A 22,181-nucleotide genomic window follows, 5' to 3' on the forward strand; every position below is an offset into this window, starting at 1 on the left:
TTTATTGATCTTTTGGGTAACGAAGAGAGCTGAAAGTGGCCAGAGGCCGACAAACATTAGACATGCTTATGTGATGAATCAGTCAGCAACTGGGATTGAATAGGCAGCTATGAAGATGATGTATTTTTAGTAATTTAAAGCAAGTTTAATTTCAATGTCATTAGAAGTTAATAAAAATAATAAAAGTGCTACACTGCGAATGACTCGTGTCCTGCACAGGGTCTGTTCTGCTTCGTGCTTTGTGCTTCTGGGATAGGCTCTGGACCAAAAAAATCCTGCATTAGACAAGCAACTTATGAATATAGATTAATGGGAGGAAGTGTTACAGAGTATTTTTAATTTCTTACAGCTTTATCTGAGGTTTTTTTTTAAAAAAAAACCTCATAATAACTAGGGGGTGCTGTATTAAATAGTAAAAAAATCTAAATTGACTGTGACTTAGTGTTAAAATGACTTTAGATTTACAGACGGTAAACTGTTTGTAAGTTGAGGAGCCAATACAGTTTTTATGACCTTAAACATAGAAATAAAGGGTAATTATAAGTGTTTAAATGAGAAACTGTTAGATAACTTCTCCTACTACTTATCAAAATAACTAATTCCTTGTATTTCTCTAAAAATAAATATGCCATTTGTTTTCATAAACTTTCACATATTTTTATGTGCCTGATGCCTCCATCTCAGCTTCCATATCCCATCATTTCCACTGTTCGATTCTTCAAACAAGGCAAGTGGTAGATGTAAGGAAAAGGGGGAAACTGTAGAAGAATGAAAAAAAACAGTTGCCGTAAGAAGAGAGCTGAGTAGTCTGCCAACCTGGACAGCACAGACCGATGGGGAGATAGTAGGTGGGGAGGCACAGAACACAGCTCTGACCCGCAAGGGAAAAGCCCCCAACCTCATACATCGTGCACCTATAAAGCTGACACACTGAACCATCTGTTGCAAAAAATTTGAATTTATTTTATATAAACATGCAATATTATTAATAATTATATGATAACATGTTTAGAAACCCAGACTGTTTCATTTTTGAAAAAATATTCCTCCACACCATCAGTTCTATCACTCACCCATCGAAAATAGCCAAGGCTTGTTTGTCCCTTCATTATTCAGGGGTGTTGGCAGTGGAGTTGGGTGAATCCAGAATAGGGCACTTGGGCGCAAAAGCCTTGTGACTGTAGAATTCCACCACCTGCTTGGGCACCTCTGCAAGGACACACTTAGCCAGGGCCGCAGGGGAGGCCTGCAACACAAAGGAGACAAGCATTGCAAAACCTCCTCATGGATACTCATGCATGTGCCTTCCTTTAAATTCCTTTAAGTGCATCAATAGCTATGACTGTCACTGGTGCTGACAAAACCACTGTCTTTGTGAGGGCTTTTCTGAAAAGCCTATAACCAAATGGAAAGAATGAATTGAAAGCACAAAAGAAAACACAAGATGTTAGAAAATCACTTGCCTTTCCCTCCATCACAATCAATAAAATGAATTCGTAACTTTGTCTCGCAAACGGAATTGAGACCCTTGAGTGGAATGCAGTGAGCTGCCATGCAGCCCTGAAAGTCTTACTCATCTGCAGCACTGAATAACTCCTGCCAATTCAGCCTCCACAACAACCGTCCCACCTGCTTCGGTGTGGCCCCACTTGAGGGTAATGCTGTTTTCTGAAGGAGTTCTGGGGTCAGATTTGTCACATCAGCAGCAGTCAACATCACAATTACAAAGCCAATGAAGACCTTTGGTCCCACTCTCCTGTAGTGTGTGGTTCCGGATGAAAATGTACCCATTCATCCAAACAAAAAGAGAGCAGCCTCATTTAAATCAAATAAACATTGAGAGACTATCAGTGCTACAGCAAGCCAGAGTTTGCATGAGTAAGTGGGGGTAGGTGGGTTGCTACTGACCGTTTTGAAGTCCCTGAAGGGCACAAACTGCACGATGTCTCTCAACACGGGCTCTCCCTTGGGGGACCGCAAGATCCCATCGTCCCCGTCCAGGATCTGCATGTCCGTGAAGTCGGCATTGCCCACGCCCACAATGATGATGGACAGCGGCTGGTACGATGCGCGCACAATGGCCTCGCGCGTGTCTGCCATGTCTGTGACAACCCCATCCGTGAGGATCAGCAGGATGTGATATCGCTGAGGAGAGATGTGCCACTTACTCTCTGACCCACTGAGTGCAGTTGTCCTTATAAAACAATGTGGTACAATGTGTAGAAATATATTTTTAAAGAAGCTGCCGTCATGAATATAAGAGTAAGTGGGTTAGTGTCAAGCAGAATTTGTAATTCAAATCATCTACCCACACTAAGAGTTGTATGTCAAGAAATCAATGTTCACAGATTGACTTTGAGGTATGAACAGATACCATAAGGTCACTGACCCAAGCGCTGGATGTGCCTCGCTTTCATTTCTGGCTCTCACTCTGAATTAGGTTAAACTGATATTTTCTCAATATTATCTCATACACTCAATCAGTCTGTGATGCTGAGAATACAATAAAACATGGCATTTGCTCCAAGGTAGAAATAAAGTGAAGGTCACTCACAAGCTCTTAAAACTTGCTCTGAGGCTGAACAGCTGGATTAACAGCAATACAAACGTTAGAGGAGTTTCAAGTCACAAGTCACCTGTGATTGTAGACATTAACTGCAGTTTTACTTAGGGTATCTACAGTTATTTATCTGTATTAAGCACTAAGAGCTTAAAAGAAATCTAAGGTGCACTTAGCCCTGTAATTCATTTCTAATTGTTCTTGAAACCATTGTAAATATTGGAAGACCAGGTAATGAAATGACTTATTCCATTATTCAAGATCAACCAAAGTTAACCCCAAAATGAAACCCTGATTGATGCATAATATAATAAAGAAATAGTTGTGTAACAAATTAAAATAGAATGAATAATGATTAAAAGACCTTATATAAATACTATTATAAACTTAAAAAAAATTATTTGATAAAGTAAACTTATGATATTGTGTGTGGAATGAGTTGAGGAAGAGGAAGGCTATATGTCACATTTGAAAAAAATAATTACAAAATAAAAACACAATGGTGCAAAACAGATGATGGTGTGGTGTTAAAATTTAGTAGTTATAGAAATTGTTACGTATGGTAACTGGTAATATTTTTGTACTGGGTTTAAGGCTGTGTTCTGTGCTGTGGAATGTAGCAAAGTCAGTTTAAGGTATGGGGGTGGGGATGGGAGTGGGGCGGTGAAGCAGGTTTGACCAGTGGCCACTGTGTGGTGGGTGTTGGGTTCGAGCCTTGCATAGGGTGCCTTGCGACAGACTGGTGTCCCATCCTGGATGTGTCCCCTCCCCTCCCCCCTCGGCCTTGTGCCCTGTGTTACTGGGTAAGGCTCCGGCTCGCTGCGACCCCGCTGGGGACAAGCGGTTGCAGACGTTGGTTGGTTGGATGATGGGGGTTGGATAGTTCAGGTTAAGGTTGAGGAGTTTTAAGAACACACACACACACACACACACACACACACACACACACACACACATTTTCAGAACCGCTCATCCCTTACGGGGTCACGGGGAACCGGAGCCTACCCGGCAACACAGGGCGCAAGGCCAGAGGGGGAGGGGACACACCCAGGACGGGACGCCAGTCCGTCGCAAGGCACCCCAAGCGGGACTCGAACCCCAGACCCACGGGAGAGCAGGACTGTGGTCCAACCCACTGCGCCATCGCACCCCGTTTTAAGAACAAAGGACTAGAAAGTTATCAGGTAAAAAGGCGGGAAAACATTGAACACACCTGTTGTAACGCCCTGTAATGAGTTATGTATGAGCTTGACAAATAAAAGCAGGCAATAAAGACTGATCGAGGAAACACCCAGTTTCTGGGACTCTCCCATCAGCCGATGTTGTGAAAAGTCTTTGTGTGTCTGAGTGTGTTTCTTTCAGTGTCCCCTATGGCTGAAACGGGAAAAGGAAAGATTTCTTTCAGAATGGAAATACACAGGAGTGTATATAAGGGAGACCATTGAATGCCAGACTACGGCTGAGAGTGTAGAGGCACAATTCCCACAATGCAATCCGTCATGGTCTCTCTTACACAGCCGCTTGCCCGAATGTTGACGGCCCAGACCAGATGTCAGAAAACAGACACATAAACACCTAGACTGGTTAATGATAAGGGGTATTCATAACTGCAGACTGAATAAGTGAAAAATCAGATATGGGGAGACTGAATAACAGGGGATGAGCATATCTGTTCATTGGTTGCTGTCTCTCCTTTGCTGTCCTCCGTAGGATCTGTGTGTAGGATATATGTCATATCACCACTCTATTACCTTTGTGAAATTGGTGGTGATACAGCTTTTGAGGCTTTCGCAGGGATGCTTACTGAGGCATCTTTGGTAGTCTCCTCACGTGCTGCCTGATTGGCCAGTCGGTTTATGATGGGAGCCACGTTGGTGGGGCCATACAACTGGATCTTGGGCAGGCAGTTCTGGTAGGCTTCCACAACACCCTGGATTCCTTCTCAAGGAGAACAAAGACATTGCTTAGTTCCTTTAGGGCGGAAATGTGATGAGAACAGGTCTGAAAGAGACTGAACCACAGTGGGAGATTTAGGCCTAAGAGCTTTAAGCCAATGGTTGAGAGTTAGCGATTAAAAGGGGCTTTTAGGCCTCAAGGCTAAATTTTGGCTCTAAAAATGTAGAAAGACACACTCAAGCCTCACTCCTCAAGTGAAACTGGACCATTACGTTGAACCTAGCACAAAAGAAGGGAGATATTGAAATACAGAGCAGTTTCAGTGAAACAGCAGATTCACTTAATCTTACCTTCACATTCATCGTTGTCTGGGTTAAAATTGATGGCGAAGTCATGAGAGACCTGAATGTAAGAAAACAAAATTGTCACCGTAATAGTTTTTATACCAAAAATGTAGCACTGATCTATATGGAGGAATATATAAAAAAATAATAGAGAGCTTTCCAACCAGCAATATCACCCTTTAATGAAACACACACACACACATTTTCTGAACCGCTCGTCCAATATGGGGTCACGGGGAACTGGAGCCTATCCGGCAACACAGGGCGTAAGGCCGGAGGGGGAGGGGACACACCCAGGACAGGACACCAGTCCGCCGCAAGGTACCCCAAGTGGGACTTGAACCCCAGACCCACCAGAGAGCAAGACTGCGGTCCAACCCACTGCGCCACCGCACCACCGCGCCCCTCCCCTTTAATGAAACATTTCTACAAAAATCATTTCTGTGAATACATAAGTTATATTTCTTAGTTAATGTTTTAATGCAGAACAATATACAGCGTGTACATAATTGCAGCAGGATATGTCTCTGGAGGGGGGTGCGGTGGCGCAGTGGGTTGGACCGCAGTCCTGCTCTCCAGTGGGTCTGGGGTTCAAGTCCCGCTTGGGGTGCCTTGCGGCGGACTGGCGTCCCGTCCTGGGTGTGTCCCCTTCCCCCTCCGGCCTTACGCCCTGTGTTGCCGGGTAGGCTCCGGTTCCCCGTGACCCCGTATGGGACAAGCGGTTCTGAAAATGTGTGTGTGTGTGTTTTAATGCAGAACAATATACAGCGTGTACATAATTGCAGCAGGATATGTCTCTGGAGGGGGGCGTGGCGGCGCAGTGGGTTTGACCGGGTCCTGCTCTCTGGTGGGTCTGGGGTTCGAGACCCACCTGGAGTGCCTTGTGATGGACTGGCATCCCGTCCTGGGTGTGTCCCCTCCCCCTCCAGCCCTGTGCCCTGTGTTGCCGGGTTAGGCTCCGGTTCGCCGCGACCCCGCCTGGGACAAGCAGCTTCAGCCTGTGTGTGTGTGTGTGTGTGTGTGTGTGTGTGTGTGTGTGTGTGTGTGTGTTTCTCTGGAATAATAAAGGTACTACGGCATAGCATGTCCAAGGACCCCAACTGGCAACCTTTAAGCCCTAGAAAATATGATATAATTCAGTAGAATAAACAGTCATAACATAATGCTAAGAACATAATTTATCATCAAAAATAAAAAGCACAAGCTTTTCCCTCCCCCTCAAATGGAGCTTTGCAGGGCCTGTCTATCAACTTTACAGCCACCCCTGGGTATACAGTATGTTCTGTCTTCTCAAGGTTCAATCTTAGACAAACACATTGCTTGCAAAGAAAATCCCCTGGCAACTTTCGATCAGCATACCGAGATGACTACTTTAAATCCATCTCTGGAGTGGTTGGAACTTTTCCAGAAAAAGCAGCAGCAAATGTAAAATAAAAAACTGGACACAACGTGAAAGCTGACAGACTGAAAAATTATCCAGGAACTGGACACCTATATAGACTCTCATGTACACACATTGTGGAGCTTAAGTTGCTTAAGATAGAAGCACTTGTTTATTGAAAGAGCATGGTGGAAACCATTTATTTAGCGTCCTATGTGTCCCTGAGGCCCTGGTGGTGTCATTTGTAAAAGAAATCTCCAACAGCCTGTGCAAAATCCTGTGAAAGAAGTCACACATTTTCTTACCTCATAATTCGGGGGAATTCTAGCACCGAAGCCCAGGGCAGAGAATTTTTTGTCACTGAAAGAAAGTACAGAAATATCTGCCAAAATGCACCCTTTCGAGTAATTCATTTTGTTTATTTTTCCGTTAGGATTCAGTGGACAATGTAAGTGCTTTTTATACACATTTGTTACTGGAGCGCCCCTTTGTGACTAATATATTTTAAAAGCCAAAACACACATGTAATGATTTACATTTTTCACCTCAGTTCAATCTAATTTTGTTGATTTGAATTATATTGGATTTTTTCCTTGGAGTCCTGAGATCTGATAACAAGATATAACTAGTATTGCATAATCTTATAATAAACTCTTTTCTGAGGTGAAAAAAGCTTTGCAATTACTCATGTCACTTCCTACATCATTTTGTTAACTCAGTGTAAAAAGCAATATCATATTGTGTACATTCTCCTTTGAATTTAATTTAGCAAGTTTCAACTAGACAAAGCCATCACATATTGATCAAAGGTGTGCTAATAAAATAATATTTTAAAACTGAAAGGCCCAGGTAAATTACTCTGTTTTTCATATAATATGCTTCTCTCCCAAGGTAAAGAAGCCTATTCATCATTGTGCTGGTCATCTAAAACAAGGTCCATTTAACCACACCTTCATCTTAGCAGATTGTGACATGTCCAATTTGCCGTGTAGTCCTTGTTCAGTTTGGTGGGAGGACATCAGTAATCATAAACGCTCATAATATAACTGCAAAGCCTGTAAGGGCTATGCATAATTATAGTCTGAACATGTGGAGTCCACAAAGAAACCTCCTTGCTCTTAAATTTTGCCGGTTGACTATCACTAAAAGTACTAAAAGGTCATATTCAAAGGTCACATTTTATTGTACTAACCTACTCCTATGTACCTTTATGGGTTTTCTTTATTGTAACCGATTAAATGTGGCATAAGGGGAATAAAATATCAATGAAATGTGGCATAAGGAGAATAAAATATACTTATAGGTCTCAGTATCATGTTTTATTTCATTCTAAGAGTCAAGCACCCCAATAAACGGTTAAAGGCATATAAACCCAAAAATTACACAAATGTTTTATAATCTGGTGTACATCAGTGATAAAGAAAACACACATTTTTAGATTCAAAATGCTCTCATAAAAATGTTGATAGCTTTGAAAGGAGCAACCATTTCTGCAAGAAAACAGTGAAATCAGCCTCCCCATTTGCCTCACAGCAAGACATCTGCCAAGGAGCTGAGAGCAGCTAATCCGGCTTCTAATGACCCCTGCAGGGGGTGCTTTTCAGGAGCCCTGGGAGCCGAGGCAGGGGGCCCATGGAGGCCTTAAACCACATTAAGCGCAATGCAAAGCGGCAGCTAACACATCTCCTGCAGCAGCAGATTACACTATAAAAAGAAAAATAGCATTAAAAAGGTAAGAGAACACATAACGGACAAAGACATCGTTGTGAGGAGGGTGGCTAAAGGCCCCTTCGGAAAGACAGGTATTGACATGAACGCAATCTCTTCATCTCCAAAGCCATCGACTTCAGTAATGGAACAGTATCTCCTATGGTGTTTTCCAATCAAAATGAATTTCACACATAATTAAAATACACCATACTTAAAACTAGTGTTCATCCTGTACACACCATGGTATGAATAATTTTTTGAAAATGTTTTAAATAAACAGACTGTCAGTTTGCCTAATACCAAAGCACTTCCAATCCATGAGCATATAAATCTGTTTTCCTATCACATATGGCCCTTTACACAGAAATCCAAGCTGTATATATTTAAAGTTCAGACAATAATTATCAGATCTGAAGAAGCTAAGTACTATACTGAGAGACATAGGTAGGTAGGGTAGGTTTCATCAAGTAGCATTTGTCTCACGGTGATTGCTTGCATAAATTTCATGGTGGTAGATACATTTTATGAGGATATGGAAGTGCTTTACCGCTGCTTTCCTCAACATTTGTCTTTGAGTTGAAAACTTCAGACACAATGGTCCAAATCTGAACCTACAACCACAGCAGAGGCACCAGTGCTTACCACTGCATCACTGTAACTACAAAACACATTTTATAAAACCAAGCAGTATTTGACATCTTTGAATGTCCTCTGTAGCTTGACTTGTTCAGTCAAAGAATGCAATATTTCCCCCTAATGAGAAATATTTTCGGTACCAGAAGGGAGAAAAGCAGCGCAAAAAAAAAAAAAAAAAAAAAAACACAACTTAAATCACACATATATTAGATCATCTAAACACCTAAACAACAGAAACATCTTGTGTTCAGTGTTAATTCTAACTCACAGATATCTGCAGAAATTCACAACAGTACACAGGAAACACACATATAGCACTGAGGTTGGTGCTGCACAGGATAAAAATGGATTTCCATAAATTACCGGAGACAGATTGAGAGGCGGACTAATGTTGCTCAGCCCAATAATATTTAATACTTCTGCTGAGCTTGGCTTGTGAAGATGAATGCATTCGAAAGCAGATATCATTTCCTTTGGAGGTCTGCAAACTAATTTAACCTTCATTCTGGCCACACTTTGATACTTTCACAGCTGTATGTACTAATTATACAGTCTATTACTCTTCCACTTACAGATTCATAACCCTCTAGTCTCGAATGCTTTAATAAGGATTCCATCTCAGATTGTCCTGACTACATATTAAAATATATTTTTGTAAGAGGGAGACTGAGCTGCCCTTTGGATCAGTGTAATCCCACAGAACAGCTGATATTATTATACAGTTGTGTAATTAATGTTTCATGAATTTTGAGTGAGAGAGACTGATATATTTACTAGAGGGCCACCTGTGATAATATAGTCCATCTTCATTATTCCGGACTATTTATGGCAGAGTGGGGTCTAAGATAGCAGATTGTTTAATCGTTTTATGTTTTTTAGAATTTTATACCACAACAACTGACAATATATTTAAACAAGGGCTGGATCCTGAGAAAACAAACTTAAGTTTGAAACCGAACAGCTCTCACAGCATAGCTACAGTTATGGATGTTGTCCTGTTTTCTTTTAAAAATGCAAAATTTGTGTATGCTCTTACACATTTGACATATAACTAAAAAACAACACCTACAGTAGGGTAATATAAAAAGTTACATTATGCAGATTATGTAAAAAAAACTAGAAGCTTATATGACTTGCATAATAACTTGAAACTTGAAACTACTTGTTTTTCTACTGTACATTTTTGTTTTCTGATGAGGCTCATTTCATCGATTTGTTTTTCACACCGTATTCAACACGCAGCTGAGCTACTACATGTGTATCATTCTGAAAAGGGTGGAAAGCAAAAGGGGAGCACTGCTCTACAAAAGAAGGCATGAATGACATACGCAGTCCACTTAAATTATTCTCAATTATGCACAAAAACACGATTCCTACTGAAAAAGAGCTGGTTGTCATAAGCAGCAAGAGTGATGGATTGCTAATTACCTGTCATAGTCCTGGCAGATCTCTACCACTGCAATGAGGGCCTTCAAGTACTCGTTGGGCTGGTATGGGTTGATATAGTGCAGGGAGCAGCTGTTTCGTGGGTCTCCATTGGAAGCGGTGAAGTCAATGGCCACCTGAAACAACAGGAAACCAGAAAGACAGAGTAACCACCATTTCACGTCCGTGGGGGGGGCTTCACACTTGGCAGTCAGTCCAGGCCCATCGGTCTAACAAAGCAGTCCATCACATCTACTTATTGCCAACTTTCTGTTCTACAACCAGGACTGTCTTGAAGTGTTTTGCAAAATACAAGGTGACTGGCTGTTGTTCAGAAGAGATTTATGGCCTTAGCTCCAGGACGGTTCCCAAGAGCCTGTCAAACAATTACAGCCTAGTCATTACAGGTAGTTTTATCACTGCTTATCTCAGACATTCAGCTCAGGGATGTCCGTTCCAAGGGCACCGACTAAGGGGCAATTCACAATAAATGCAGATTGATCAGGAGCAGTTGCCGAAGCGGTAGATCAATTATTCACGTTGTTAAGCAGCTTAAAGCGTCAACGTTAGAACACTGGAAACCACTGAGCTCTTACATAAAAAACTAAAGTTCAGGAAGTGTTGCCTCTTGAAAACACTGACACTGAGGGTGATTGTCTGTAAATTGTCATCTGTTTGTGCAATTGGGATCTTCCTCATTTAGCTCATCTCTGGACACTAGTGCATTAACAGATTCCAAAATTCTGGGAATATGCAGTTCAGTACAGTGCAAAAAGGAGAGGAGGACACACTAGAACATCATGGGTGCACAACTCACTGTGAAGTGTATCTGGCATCCTCCCATGATGTAGTCCAGGAAAGAATAAACTCTGTGGAGCTGAAGGAAAAAGAAGTGAGAAAAGCAGAGTATCAGAGCTGGTGATAAAATAAATGGACCGTGTACCATACATTGCACACACTATTGATTTTGTGACAGACAGTTTGATGCTACAAATATGTACTGAGTTCTGCATCATTTTCTAAATTAGCCTACGTCATGCACTAACATTGAAATGAGTCTACCACTTGAATGTCCATAGGGTCATTTATTTTACTGAAGCATTTTGCTTTGGGCAGGAGAAATGGAAAGAGGCACCTGTAAGGTCTCTGACAGCATGTCAAGCCAGAAGGCTAAAACAGGAGGAACTCTCACGTACACATTTCTGTCACATTCCCTTAGAAAGACCATCCTCATCACATGGCACTATCATGCGGGAATGCCACACTTCTCATATACTCTATGTGACAACATCATGGACTCACCTTGAGATCACTTAGGATGACCACACCTGAGTTTTTGTAGTTCCTCTTCTTCAGTTTGTACTTAGGATTTATACAATCCCACGAGACCTGGACAAAAGCAACAGCCAGATACGCAAATGTGAAAGCACCCTTTCATCAACCAGCAATCAGAATCATCAGCAAAGAAATAATGACAGAGACAAGTTCTCAAAATTACATTGAGACCCATTACTGGGATGATATCAGACATCTTCCACACTAACTTTGTTTCCTCCTGCTATTTTCTGCATTTCTCTGAAGGTGGGGTAGAACTCTCCAATGAAGTCATGTTTACCACTGGAATCGTAATCCCAGACCAGACACTGTAGAAAACAAAGAGAACAGTTTGTACATTAGCTCACTGGCCAAATTACTTCATATCTGTATGTTCTTTCTCTTGCCCTTGGCCACTGTTTTGTTGAACTGTTGAAATTAATGCATAAAAACCAAGGTGGAAAAAAGAAAACTGATTTTCATCTCCAGAACATCCTGTTGTCTCAGCAGTTTCAGAAAATCCAGTATCATAGTCAGAGACATTAACTTGTACTCAGAGCTGGATTTTGGTGTTGAAAGGGCCGAAATGCATCAAAAAGTGCAAAAAGACAGGGAAAGGCCAATTGAATTACATCAATTGACATGAAGCATTTTCTATTCTAATGCTCAAACCACAAGGTCCATGGAGAAGCCAAAGGAACTTTCTTTAGAAATACCTACAACTTCTGGAATTATGTTTTCAAAAATGTTATTTTTATATTTAAGTTGCATTGCATTTTTGTCTCACAAATTTTTCTTTATTTTTTTGTTATTTTTTCTATTTCTTACATTTTTTCCTCCTTCATAGGTGTAAAGTGCCTACACCGCCTGCAGGGCCTAATGGCACTGCTTGTGCTCCTTGGTGTGCATAACCCAAACCTGAGAAGGTGAAATGGAGAAATGCTGTGAAAGTGAGACAAAGCAAATGCAACAGATTTCTTCCGCAGTTTTGTTTGTGATTTTTTTTTCTCAGATTTTTGAACGGCAGCTCTTCTGCATTGTCTGCCTGTGTCATGAAGACGAATTTAATCCTGTGATCTTCACTAAACAGCCACGACCTCAGAATTGAACAGATCATTAGCAGACTAGCAGCCAGGGCAGCAAGTGCTGTAGTGGTGGGAGCTGCTGCCTTTACACCACCTTTGGACTCAAAGGACCCAGGTGTGAAGAACACCTCCTGCTGTAGTACCCTTAATCAAGTTACTCACTCTGAACTGATGCAGTAAAAATTACCCAGACCTATAATGCAGTAAATAATGCTAAGTGACTCAACATTGTAAATTGCTTTGGAGAAAGGCATTAGAAAAATGAATAAATGTAAACAGTACAAGGTCAACATTCCACGAGAACCAGAACCCAGGTTCACATGTGCTTTTGGAAGAGAGAAGAACCTACCTTAAGCTTCCTGTCCTCATCACAGCTGCAGAGAGAGCTCAGAGACACTTTAAAAGACTCCCACACAGGGTTCAGGTTGTTCTTGATCACCTGCCAGCAGCAACAAACACGTCTGGTACAGGTTTGTTTCACCCAAAGCACCTATACTATAAAACAGTGAGCTTCTTCTCTTATGTAAAATGATGTGCGGTTCACTCACCTCTGTTCTGTGGACCAGCTGCTCTGTCCCATCATCATTGATCCTGTATATTTCCAAAAAGGGGTCCGATTTACTGAAGAGATCCTGGAAAAATTATATGAACATTGGAACATTTCATTAAGCTGAAACAAGTGGCTAAAACCAAGGCGGGCGGCTTGAATGTGGTCACTGCAGCGGTCTGCATTACGTCTTCACGCTGCATTAAATCTGCACTATCACACCTTGCTGATTTTCTTTCTGGACAAGGTTAAGGAATGTGTCTTTACTGCAGACTAGAGAACAAACCCACATGTTACAGATGAAAGAAACTGAGCACAAAAGCAATGCCTTTTACCTACAGTTCTGAAAATTTTAGCTTCCGAAATGGTCTATGCCATATAAAATGGTCTATGCCATAAAAATTTATCTTCTAAGATGGTTTATGCCATATAATTTCATTTGAAACAATGAAAGTCATACCCCTGGAACAGATGGGTCAATTTGAAGAAAATAGTTTAATTAAAGCAAGGAAGGTCATCTGAGAAACATATTAATCAGGATCAAAACTCATAAATGGAAAAATACCCTGTCGGGGATTTTTGTTGAACGTTGTACAACTAGGAGCGTACTGATAAATGAAACATCATCCAAGTGGTCACCCTTCTCCCATTAAAGTTGTCCTTGGCTTTCTGTGTGTGTGTGTGCGTGTGTGTTTGGTAGAGCTCGCATCTAAATCAAACACATCTGCTAAGTGCGTGATCAGAGTTAAGGACCCCTGAGGACGAACTGCATGGCACTCCAGGCAACGAATAGAGGGTGTGGATCGACTGGCTGGATGTTCAAAGTCATTATATACAAAAAGAGCATGTATAGAGTGAAATGTACAAAGTAATCTGCCTCAAGATCTTCTTAATTATTAATGGTAATAATGCTCTTAAAATATTGTATGTCTTTTGCCATATTTGATGTGCTCAATTACCCTCTTTTCAATCCAGTAACTGTGACCATATTGACTTCAGTGTACATTACTGCACACACATAATTTTCACATAATTTTTGGTACCGTAGTGCATTGGAAGAGACCAGCTAGTGTTTCACCAGAAGTGGAACAGGACACATTGGGCCAAATGTACCATGTCATGTACAAGGTGAAATGGTCTTCAGTGGATGAAATGTTCTCCAGTGTCACATTGAAATACGAAAAGAAATTATTTCAAAAACAAAACGTTGACTGTGCAAAGCAGCACATCTAAATTCTTTGTTCTGCTTGCTGCCCAGGAGATGTCAGATGAATCCTGGGCTCAAATGGTATGCCAGGTTTTACGATTACGATTGTATCTTCACACGTTTGAATTTACCACTGTTCTGTTGCCTAAGAAGTAAATATTATACAGATGTAATTTACATTTATTTATTTAGCAGACGCTTTTGTCCAAAGCAACTTCCAACGAACTCTATGTAGTGTTAGCAGCCCACACACCTCATTCACCAAGGTGACTTATACTGCTAGATACACTCCTTATGCTGGGTTACTCATCCATACATCAGCGGAACACACTCTCTCTGTGTCACTCACACACTATGGGGGAATCTGAGCAGCATGTGTTTGGACTATGGGAGGAAACCAGAGCACCTGGAGGAAACCCACACAGACACAGGGAGAACATGCAAACTCCCCATAGACTGAGCCCACGAACCCACGTCCTCTCGCACCACCCAGGTGCTGTGAGAGAGTAGAGCTACTCGCTCTGCCACCGCGCTGCCCATTATATCTTCAGATGTCATTGTAGTTGTAGAAATGCATTAGAGATGTATTTCTTGTGAGTTACTGCTGTTTATGAATGTATTTATTGCCAGTTCACAAAGTCACAAGATCACCTCTGTTGATAAGGGTTATGGAAACTAGAAGTTTCCACAAGTTTAATTTTTAGGGCAGTAACTGATATTGGGCAACTGTAAAAATGATTTCTCCACACAAATCGCAATATCTTCCAGTGGCAAAGTGCCCCTGAGCGTATTGATTTCATTGCAAGGCCTCACACTCTAACCACTGTTAACCGCTGCATTATTGCTGCTTTTTCCATCTTCATTTGGAGGCAAAACACTCATTTATTGATTTCTATATTTCAACTCTGAGCCACTGGCATCTCACAAAAGATAAAGTGGCCTATGCCACACTAAATCCTACTTTCTGGAGACTAACAACTTTATATACGTGCATTATTAAGTGTTAAATGAAAGAAAGAACTAGGGGGTATTGGCAGAGTTATATAGATCAGATATCACAAATCGCAGTTGTGTCATGGTGGGCAGGGTTAAGTCAGAAGCAAGGCAGGAGGATGAAGGGGGGGTGCGGGGAGAGAGGCTGAAAGACAGTGGAGGACTGGCATTCGTACAAAGCGGAGAGGCGCGTGGGCAGGGGGGAGCCACTGGAGGCGCTTCAGGCCAGTGGTCGGCGTACTGTGTGGGATAAGACACCTGCGTCCTGTCCCACCGAATACAGTCAGTCCACCTGGGGAATGCTTTCCCTCTGGGGGGAAGCCTCTGTGTCAAGAGCTCTGTATCCTCGGGTGGGAAGCGATACTTCTGATCACGGCCTTTGCTTTTATAACAAGAAATTTTAGCAAACAGCACCAGCTGTAGAACATTCAGCGGTGTGAACTCATGTCATACATCTATGAGACTCAGTTGCCAAAGCGCTGATATTATTATACACGGAATATCAACAATAACCTGTTAGATTTGAAAAAAACTTCATAGTTTAGATCAAGCTGGCATAAAGGAATTATATCTATTTTTAGCAATTTAAAAAGTACATCTCTATGTGCATAAAGATGGTTATAGCATTTAAGTGATTATTCATACCATTAAACCACAGGGGCAGTCTGGCATTATGGAACATATTCCTTTTGTACATGTAGTACAACAACAGTAAAATTTAAAAGCTTAAATGGGTGCTGCTGTGAGACTGTCAAGATTGTAGCATGTTATAAAAGGTGGTGATGTTACACTCGAGCATTTTTTAAGTCATTAATAAATAACAGGAGCTCAAATTGTAAAGCATACCATCTTGGTTATTAAGTCAACTGCAATAAACTCAATTTTTCGTGATGATTTTGAAGCCAGCTTCTGCATGAACTCTGCATAAAGCAATCTTGGAAAAAAATGAATTCTAAAAAATGACTGCCATGAGCTATTAGATATCAGTTTTTTGATTTGCATATTATGTCATGCTTTGATTACATTTGCAACGCGAGTTGACAGGCATATTGTTTGTGCATCATTAATTCTTGCTTAGAGTTACATTTACCCTTGTTTTACTCTCTGTTATCAACATGCTCTAAATATTTTTCACTGAACGTAATTTCAGAAGTAACACAGCAAAGTGCTTCAACAAATTCACACTTGTCTGTGTACATTTCCAAAACTATTGATCATGCCAAAAAGGGGAAAAAATACCTTATCATCCAATTTCTTGGCACAGAATGAAAGCTCCACATAGCCATTGTTCCCCGAAATTTCCTCTGCATTCACCTAGAAAACAAAGGTCAGCCAGAACTTAATTCACTATGTTATTAATAAACAACACATTAACCTCTGTCCTAGAGGGGAAAACAATGATTCAGATTTTAGTTCTTGGAAATTAGTTGAATAAATAAATGAAGAAAATTAATTCCCTCGTCAAAATCTATCTCAGTGGAACAAGGAAGATGAGAAAGACAAGAATGACGAATACTCTCATAAAGATGATTTCAGCTAGCTTTCCCAACTGGTTACACTTAAAAAAACTATATATATATACCGTATATACAGTATATATATTTTTTGCTGCTCTGACATTATTAATGTTTATTTCTGCTCTGGTTATTATTTTGTTTTCACACATCAGGAATGCATTAAGACTATGCTTTTTAAGACTTTGCTTTGTTTTTTTAGAAAGGGCAGGCTTCCCGGATCATAACAACTTTTAAGGTACCAAGGATGAAAGAAATATTAGCAGTCGTGTTGGTGGGATTATACAGGCTTGCTGGAATACTGGGGGGACATGCCTGTATGTAGTGTACTAAATAAATATTGACAGCAGCATGCACACAGTGGTACTGCCTGCAAGTCATGTTGATTTGGTGCTTCTACATAGTGATTTATAAAATAAAAATCTATTTGTTATTCCAGTGCTGCAGTTAAGAGGCACAAAGTCTTTTCACTCAGATTTCCAGTTAAGTGTTCTTATTTTTAAATTTTTGTTCCTTTTTAATTAATTCTTATGCTGATACATCAATACTTCACACACTCCAGAAGCAAGAACTTCCAGAAGGGTGTCCAGATATTCCAGAATTCATTGGTGCTGTCGTGAGAATCCAATGTCAATTTTTTTTTTTTTTTTTTTTTTTTTTTACGGGGGGGCATTGCTGAGGGAATTTCTGGTGTAGGCAACAGCAAAAAAATACATTTTTTTGCCAAGTATCTTAGAGTGGATAGTCTACGTACCACAACATCATGAGCAAACGAGGTCGGGCTGTGATTTAACAAGAGAACAGTTGGGGAGAAATCAACATTTTTGTTAAAGGTCTCTCGGATTGTTGTGCGAAGCCCAGTCCGGTAAACTTGTACCTTATCACATTCCCAGAATATACTGTATGTGTCAAAGTACCTGGAGAGGCTTTGCATTTAAAACCCAGCTGAGATGTTCCTGGGAACATCCTATGAAGGCTCTCTGGAGTAAGATAGATTCTGTGAATGAACTTGAAGTTTGCTCCTGAATATTGAGAGAGGTGCACACAGGGAAGACTTTAGAACATACAGATGACCAGCCGTGGTCGCTAAAAGACACGTCAAAGTCCTGTTCCCAAGTGTCCTTCAGTGCATCAAAAGAGCCAATACCAGCACTTAATAAAAGGATATATAATGCAGAAATCGTGTCCCTGGAGTTGTCTGGTGTAATGAGCTATTTCTCTGTTTTTGTTTATTCTGTCTATAACCAATAAAATGACATAATTGTAGATATTCATAGAACTGTGGATTTGGTAGGTTGACATTATGTCTTAAATGGCTAAAGCTCACCAGTGACTGATGTGCAAATAAAAATGAAATATCCAATATCGCTTTAGGCATCACTTCTGCAGGAGGGAGATCTGGGTTGAGAGCAATATGACAATAATAATAAACTGTTCAGGATACCCAGGTGTCTCTTAACACCTTTCCAAACCAGATCTAATAGTAAATTTCTGTTTGAAATGCCACAGTGTTTTGATTGATAAAGTGTTTGACATTCTTTTCAGCCCAACTTTTGTAGGTAAAATGTCTGTAGGCCATAATTTATTATGTACTAGTTTGGCACTTTATCACAATGGAATAAATAACCACTCTACCGCTGCTGGATTATGCTTGGTTGCATTGTTATCAAAGTTCAATATTAGTCAAGAACAAAGGACATGTAATGAAAGGATGTCTAATGTTCTAGTTTTAGTTTCACAGGGATGTTAATAATTTTGGAGAAAACAGAATAGTTTTTTGTGCCTTCTCCTAAGAGAAAACATTTCCAGATTTTTACTGTAATCAATGTGTCCTGAATGAATTTCACACAAAACAGAGGTTTCTAGTATTAGAACTAACTATTCAACACTAATTATTTAAGGTAACTACATTACTTGTTTTGCAAGTTTGTTTTGTTTGCCAAATCATACTGGGAATTTGTACTTTAAAGAAAAAGCAATCGAGTCATTTGTTTTATTAAAATCACTACAGTCTTCATCCATTATTTTAAAAAGGCACTGTGAATTACAACTTGCTGAGCATTTCTAACATATCTAAATTTGAACCGAATAGAAAGAATTATCTATAACTTCAGGGTGAAGGTTTTAGTAGGTTTTCAAAGGTATCTTAAACACACATAGAGAACAAGGTCAAAAACCATTTAGTGTAAGGGGAGATTAATGTCTCTAAAGGACAAGAGTGAAAGCATGGCCTCTACTGGTAAAACTTGAAAAAAATTTAAAAAATAAATCGACACCAAACCAATACAAACATAAAACAAAGCCTGCACATAGTAGAAGTAAGATGACCAAGTGCTGTGGTCAGGCTGAAAACACAGTCCAAGCAGTATACTGTACCTACTTGGGCAAAAAATCAAAATTGATGATATAGTGGGAAAAAAAATTCAAATAGAAAAGTAGAAAGCAGGACATCTGTTGCAGGACTATTTCCCTGGACAGCTATCCAGAAACAACTGACAATCTTTACTCTGTCAGTGTCTTATTTACATGTGCATCTGTATTATCTGGCAAATCTCAGACCACTTCCATACGAATTCAAACTGGAAAGCGGCAAAGCTGCTCTGTGTCAGGACAATTGCACATTCCTGATCTCCCAAGTTCACCCTGTTTCAGCACATTGTACCCATTAAGGCCACTTGCCATGGGACACAAGGTCAACTGCTGCTCAGCGTGAAGACACTCATTTCAAAGAGGCGAAAGAGCTTTCGCTGCCTCATGTGAATCAGCTTCTGAACTTCTGTAGATCTCGACCTGCTGCGAACTGTGAAAATGAAACTGGCAAGAAGCAATATAGCACTACATAAAACTGCAACAAGCGGGAGTGTCAAGGTAATCCAACCTAGAGAATAAATTCTGTACCATTTGTAAAGAGTGTAAGCTTTATAGCCACATATTAGTGAACAATTCTGTGTAAAATATACACGCTGTCTCTTTTTGGCATTATTAGAAGCAAACACTGTGCCTGTTTTGCATATGTTGCTTTAAAGTGCTTTCACAAGTGGTCAAGTGGTACACAGCATCAACCAGGCAAACTGTCATTATTAACATCATTGTAATGCATAATAACTGTTTGTGTGTCTGAGGCCCATGACAGAGAGTGAGAAAATGACACTTAGTTATGATCCCAAGAAGATTTTGCATGTGTGTGTGTGTGTGTGTGTGTGTGTGTGTGTGTGTGTGTGTGTGTGTGTATGTGTGTGTGTGTGTGTGTGTGTGTGTGTGTGTGTGTGTGTCAGTTTAGTGGGAGTGAATTATTAAACCGATGGAGGAAGGTGGCCATCCTCTCTGGCCAGCACTTCACCATGGTAAGATGACTCAAGTAGCTTTCCACAGGACCCTGTGGAAGACCACAGGAAACAGCTTGCTTGTTTTATTGACACGGTGGACTGGTAAAATTGCAGTTCCATAGGAAGTGTGAAGCTGAACGTACCGTTATGGCGGATTTCCCAGCATACTTCCCATATTTCAGGAACAAAGGCTTCACCATCTTCTTTTGGGCCACAATCTAGGCACCAGGAAATAAGTTTAAAGAAAGATTCTGGACCAAGTCTTAAGGACACAAAAACGGCATTCACAAAATGTAATATTCACGTAATTCATGCTTCTATAAAACACATGTAAAAAATTTTAACAAATGGTAACTGTGTTGTTAGTATTAAAAGTAATAATGATGTAAATAAAGGACACTAATAAATGTGTTTGATTATTACAACCCTCAAAATGATAAGATGTTAATGGATGCATACTGTATATTCAAGTTATTTTTACCGAAAATGTGTTCTTCTACGATTAAGGCCCACACATGACAGATACTGCAGGTGCACATTAAAACAGTCTGAGAGCATCCCTAGCAACGCAGCCTAGAAGCTGCAATGAGTCATTTTTTTTTTCCGTCAAAAAGAACAAACAGAAATTGTATGGAAAACAAATGGTTAGCATGCTGAGTTATTTACTGTGCTACCTTTTTATTATTCTCAAGGGGAAAGGACATATTCTATTCGCCAAAGTAAAAAGCAGTAAGCAATAAAGGACAGTTTCTTCTGTCTCATCATAATCATAAACATAATTTAACATTCCAATGCAGAGTCCTCATGACATCTTTAGCATCTTAATTCATTTCCACCCCCCCTCACATTTCATTCCATAGAATGCTAATCCCTCAGTGTTTGTTCTTGATAATAGAAACCCCTAAATAGCTTTTACCATACATCTCATTCTGCAATCTTGCTAAATGGGAGGGAATTAAAAAAGACTTCAGTTAGTTATTCAGTGACAAACGCAGATAACCCAACAAACACACAATTAACTAAAAAAGTTAAAAAATTCGAAAATCATTTAATGATCTGAATATAAAACCTGTTTGCTAAACCACAGGGTAGGGTTCATGTCCAGCAAGTGAAAGCAAATGCAATGTAATGGCAGGGAGGCTGTAAAGATACAGAGCATTAGCAAGAGGAATGCAGATTTCACTGTCAGCCCAGGTATGCATGGGATTAATTCCCATACAGATCAATCCCACAGAGCACTAACGCAATACAAAAGCCCCTTCCCACCTGGCCCAGGGTACACTCCATGCCTCCGAGGAAGTCGTCGTCACGGGTGCCAATGCTGTGCGTGCCATGAATGTCATACACCTCAAAGCGCAGTTTCTGGGCCTCCTCGAAGAAGTAATCTAGAGTGAAGACCTTGGCAAACACAGGGTTTAGGTTGCTCTTGATCACCTCGGTCCTGTCCAGCTGGCTCGGAGGGGAAAAAAGAGATGCAGCAGAAAAGGTTGAGGAAATATCCATCTTGTCAGAATTTGGTTTTAAAAAAATCTGCATATGTCAAAAGAAACTGATAAAAGACTGAAATGATGCAACCTTTTATGGGAACTGCAGCTGCAGGGATTATTGGACTCAATTTTTTCATTATTGTCATAATACAGTTGTTCATTGGCACAGTCAGTCCTTACTAACTATAAATCATATGCTTCAAATAAAACTGAAAAAACTGGTTTACAGAACCAAAAGACTTGTAATCAAAAACGATTCCATCCCAGAAGGAAAAAAAATCTGACATTTTTTCAGTAATATACAGTTATACTGAAAGTAGAATGAATTATGAACTGAAGTACATCATTTTCTCTGCACCCCTAAATGCCTGACCTGAACATCCAACTCAGACATCCTGAGATCTTTGAGTTAGGTATGTCAGGTCATTTATATTCTAACTTTAGCATAAATACATTTCACTAAATTGCTTCTGTTCAATAAGTGTCTGTCGATCAAATATACTGTGGCTTGCAGAGGACTTTCACATCCCATTCTTGGATTAAATTTTTCCAGCATTTTTGCACAAGAGTGTTTTTGGGCTTAAAGAAGTTTGAACCAAGGAATGTTTGGGAGAGATAATTACCAATCAATCTATCGTGCTGAAAAGAAGAATCGCATGGCCAGCTACCAAGTGTTTTGGATTAAGTGCCGTGCCGGATGAACGCTGACACCAATCAGAGATGCTCTGCACGTCCAGTTGGCACCAGCACTCCTCT

The 22,181-nt window shown here is 40.3% G+C and overlaps 1 protein-coding gene across 1 annotated transcript in view; it reads right to left on the reverse strand.

Annotated features, from left to right (window-relative positions):
* Positions 1 to 672: 672 nt before the first annotated feature.
* LOC108926259 (copine-7-like) overlaps positions 673 to 22,181 on the reverse strand; it is a 28,676-nt gene continuing 7,167 nt past the window's right edge. Inside the window, exons 3-17 of the mRNA XM_018738847.2 lie at positions 21,205 to 21,387; positions 20,082 to 20,156; positions 16,338 to 16,412; positions 12,900 to 12,983; positions 12,701 to 12,790; positions 11,497 to 11,595; positions 11,255 to 11,341; positions 10,770 to 10,829; positions 9,956 to 10,089; positions 6,487 to 6,541; positions 4,807 to 4,858; positions 4,365 to 4,498; positions 1,909 to 2,145; positions 1,074 to 1,246; positions 673 to 758 (exon numbers count right to left, since the gene is read on the reverse strand). Coding sequence (XP_018594363.1) covers positions 1,109 to 1,246; positions 1,909 to 2,145; positions 4,365 to 4,498; positions 4,807 to 4,858; positions 6,487 to 6,541; positions 9,956 to 10,089; positions 10,770 to 10,829; positions 11,255 to 11,341; positions 11,497 to 11,595; positions 12,701 to 12,790; positions 12,900 to 12,983; positions 16,338 to 16,412; positions 20,082 to 20,156; positions 21,205 to 21,387 — 1,503 coding nt within the window. The 3' untranslated portion in view covers positions 673 to 758; positions 1,074 to 1,108. The remainder of the gene's footprint in view (positions 759 to 1,073; positions 1,247 to 1,908; positions 2,146 to 4,364; positions 4,499 to 4,806; positions 4,859 to 6,486; positions 6,542 to 9,955; positions 10,090 to 10,769; positions 10,830 to 11,254; positions 11,342 to 11,496; positions 11,596 to 12,700; positions 12,791 to 12,899; positions 12,984 to 16,337; positions 16,413 to 20,081; positions 20,157 to 21,204; positions 21,388 to 22,181) is intronic.

This window comes from Scleropages formosus, chromosome 7 (genome assembly GCF_900964775.1).
Source record: "Scleropages formosus chromosome 7, fSclFor1.1, whole genome shotgun sequence".
Classification (NCBI taxonomy): domain Eukaryota; kingdom Metazoa; phylum Chordata; class Actinopteri; order Osteoglossiformes; family Osteoglossidae; genus Scleropages; species Scleropages formosus.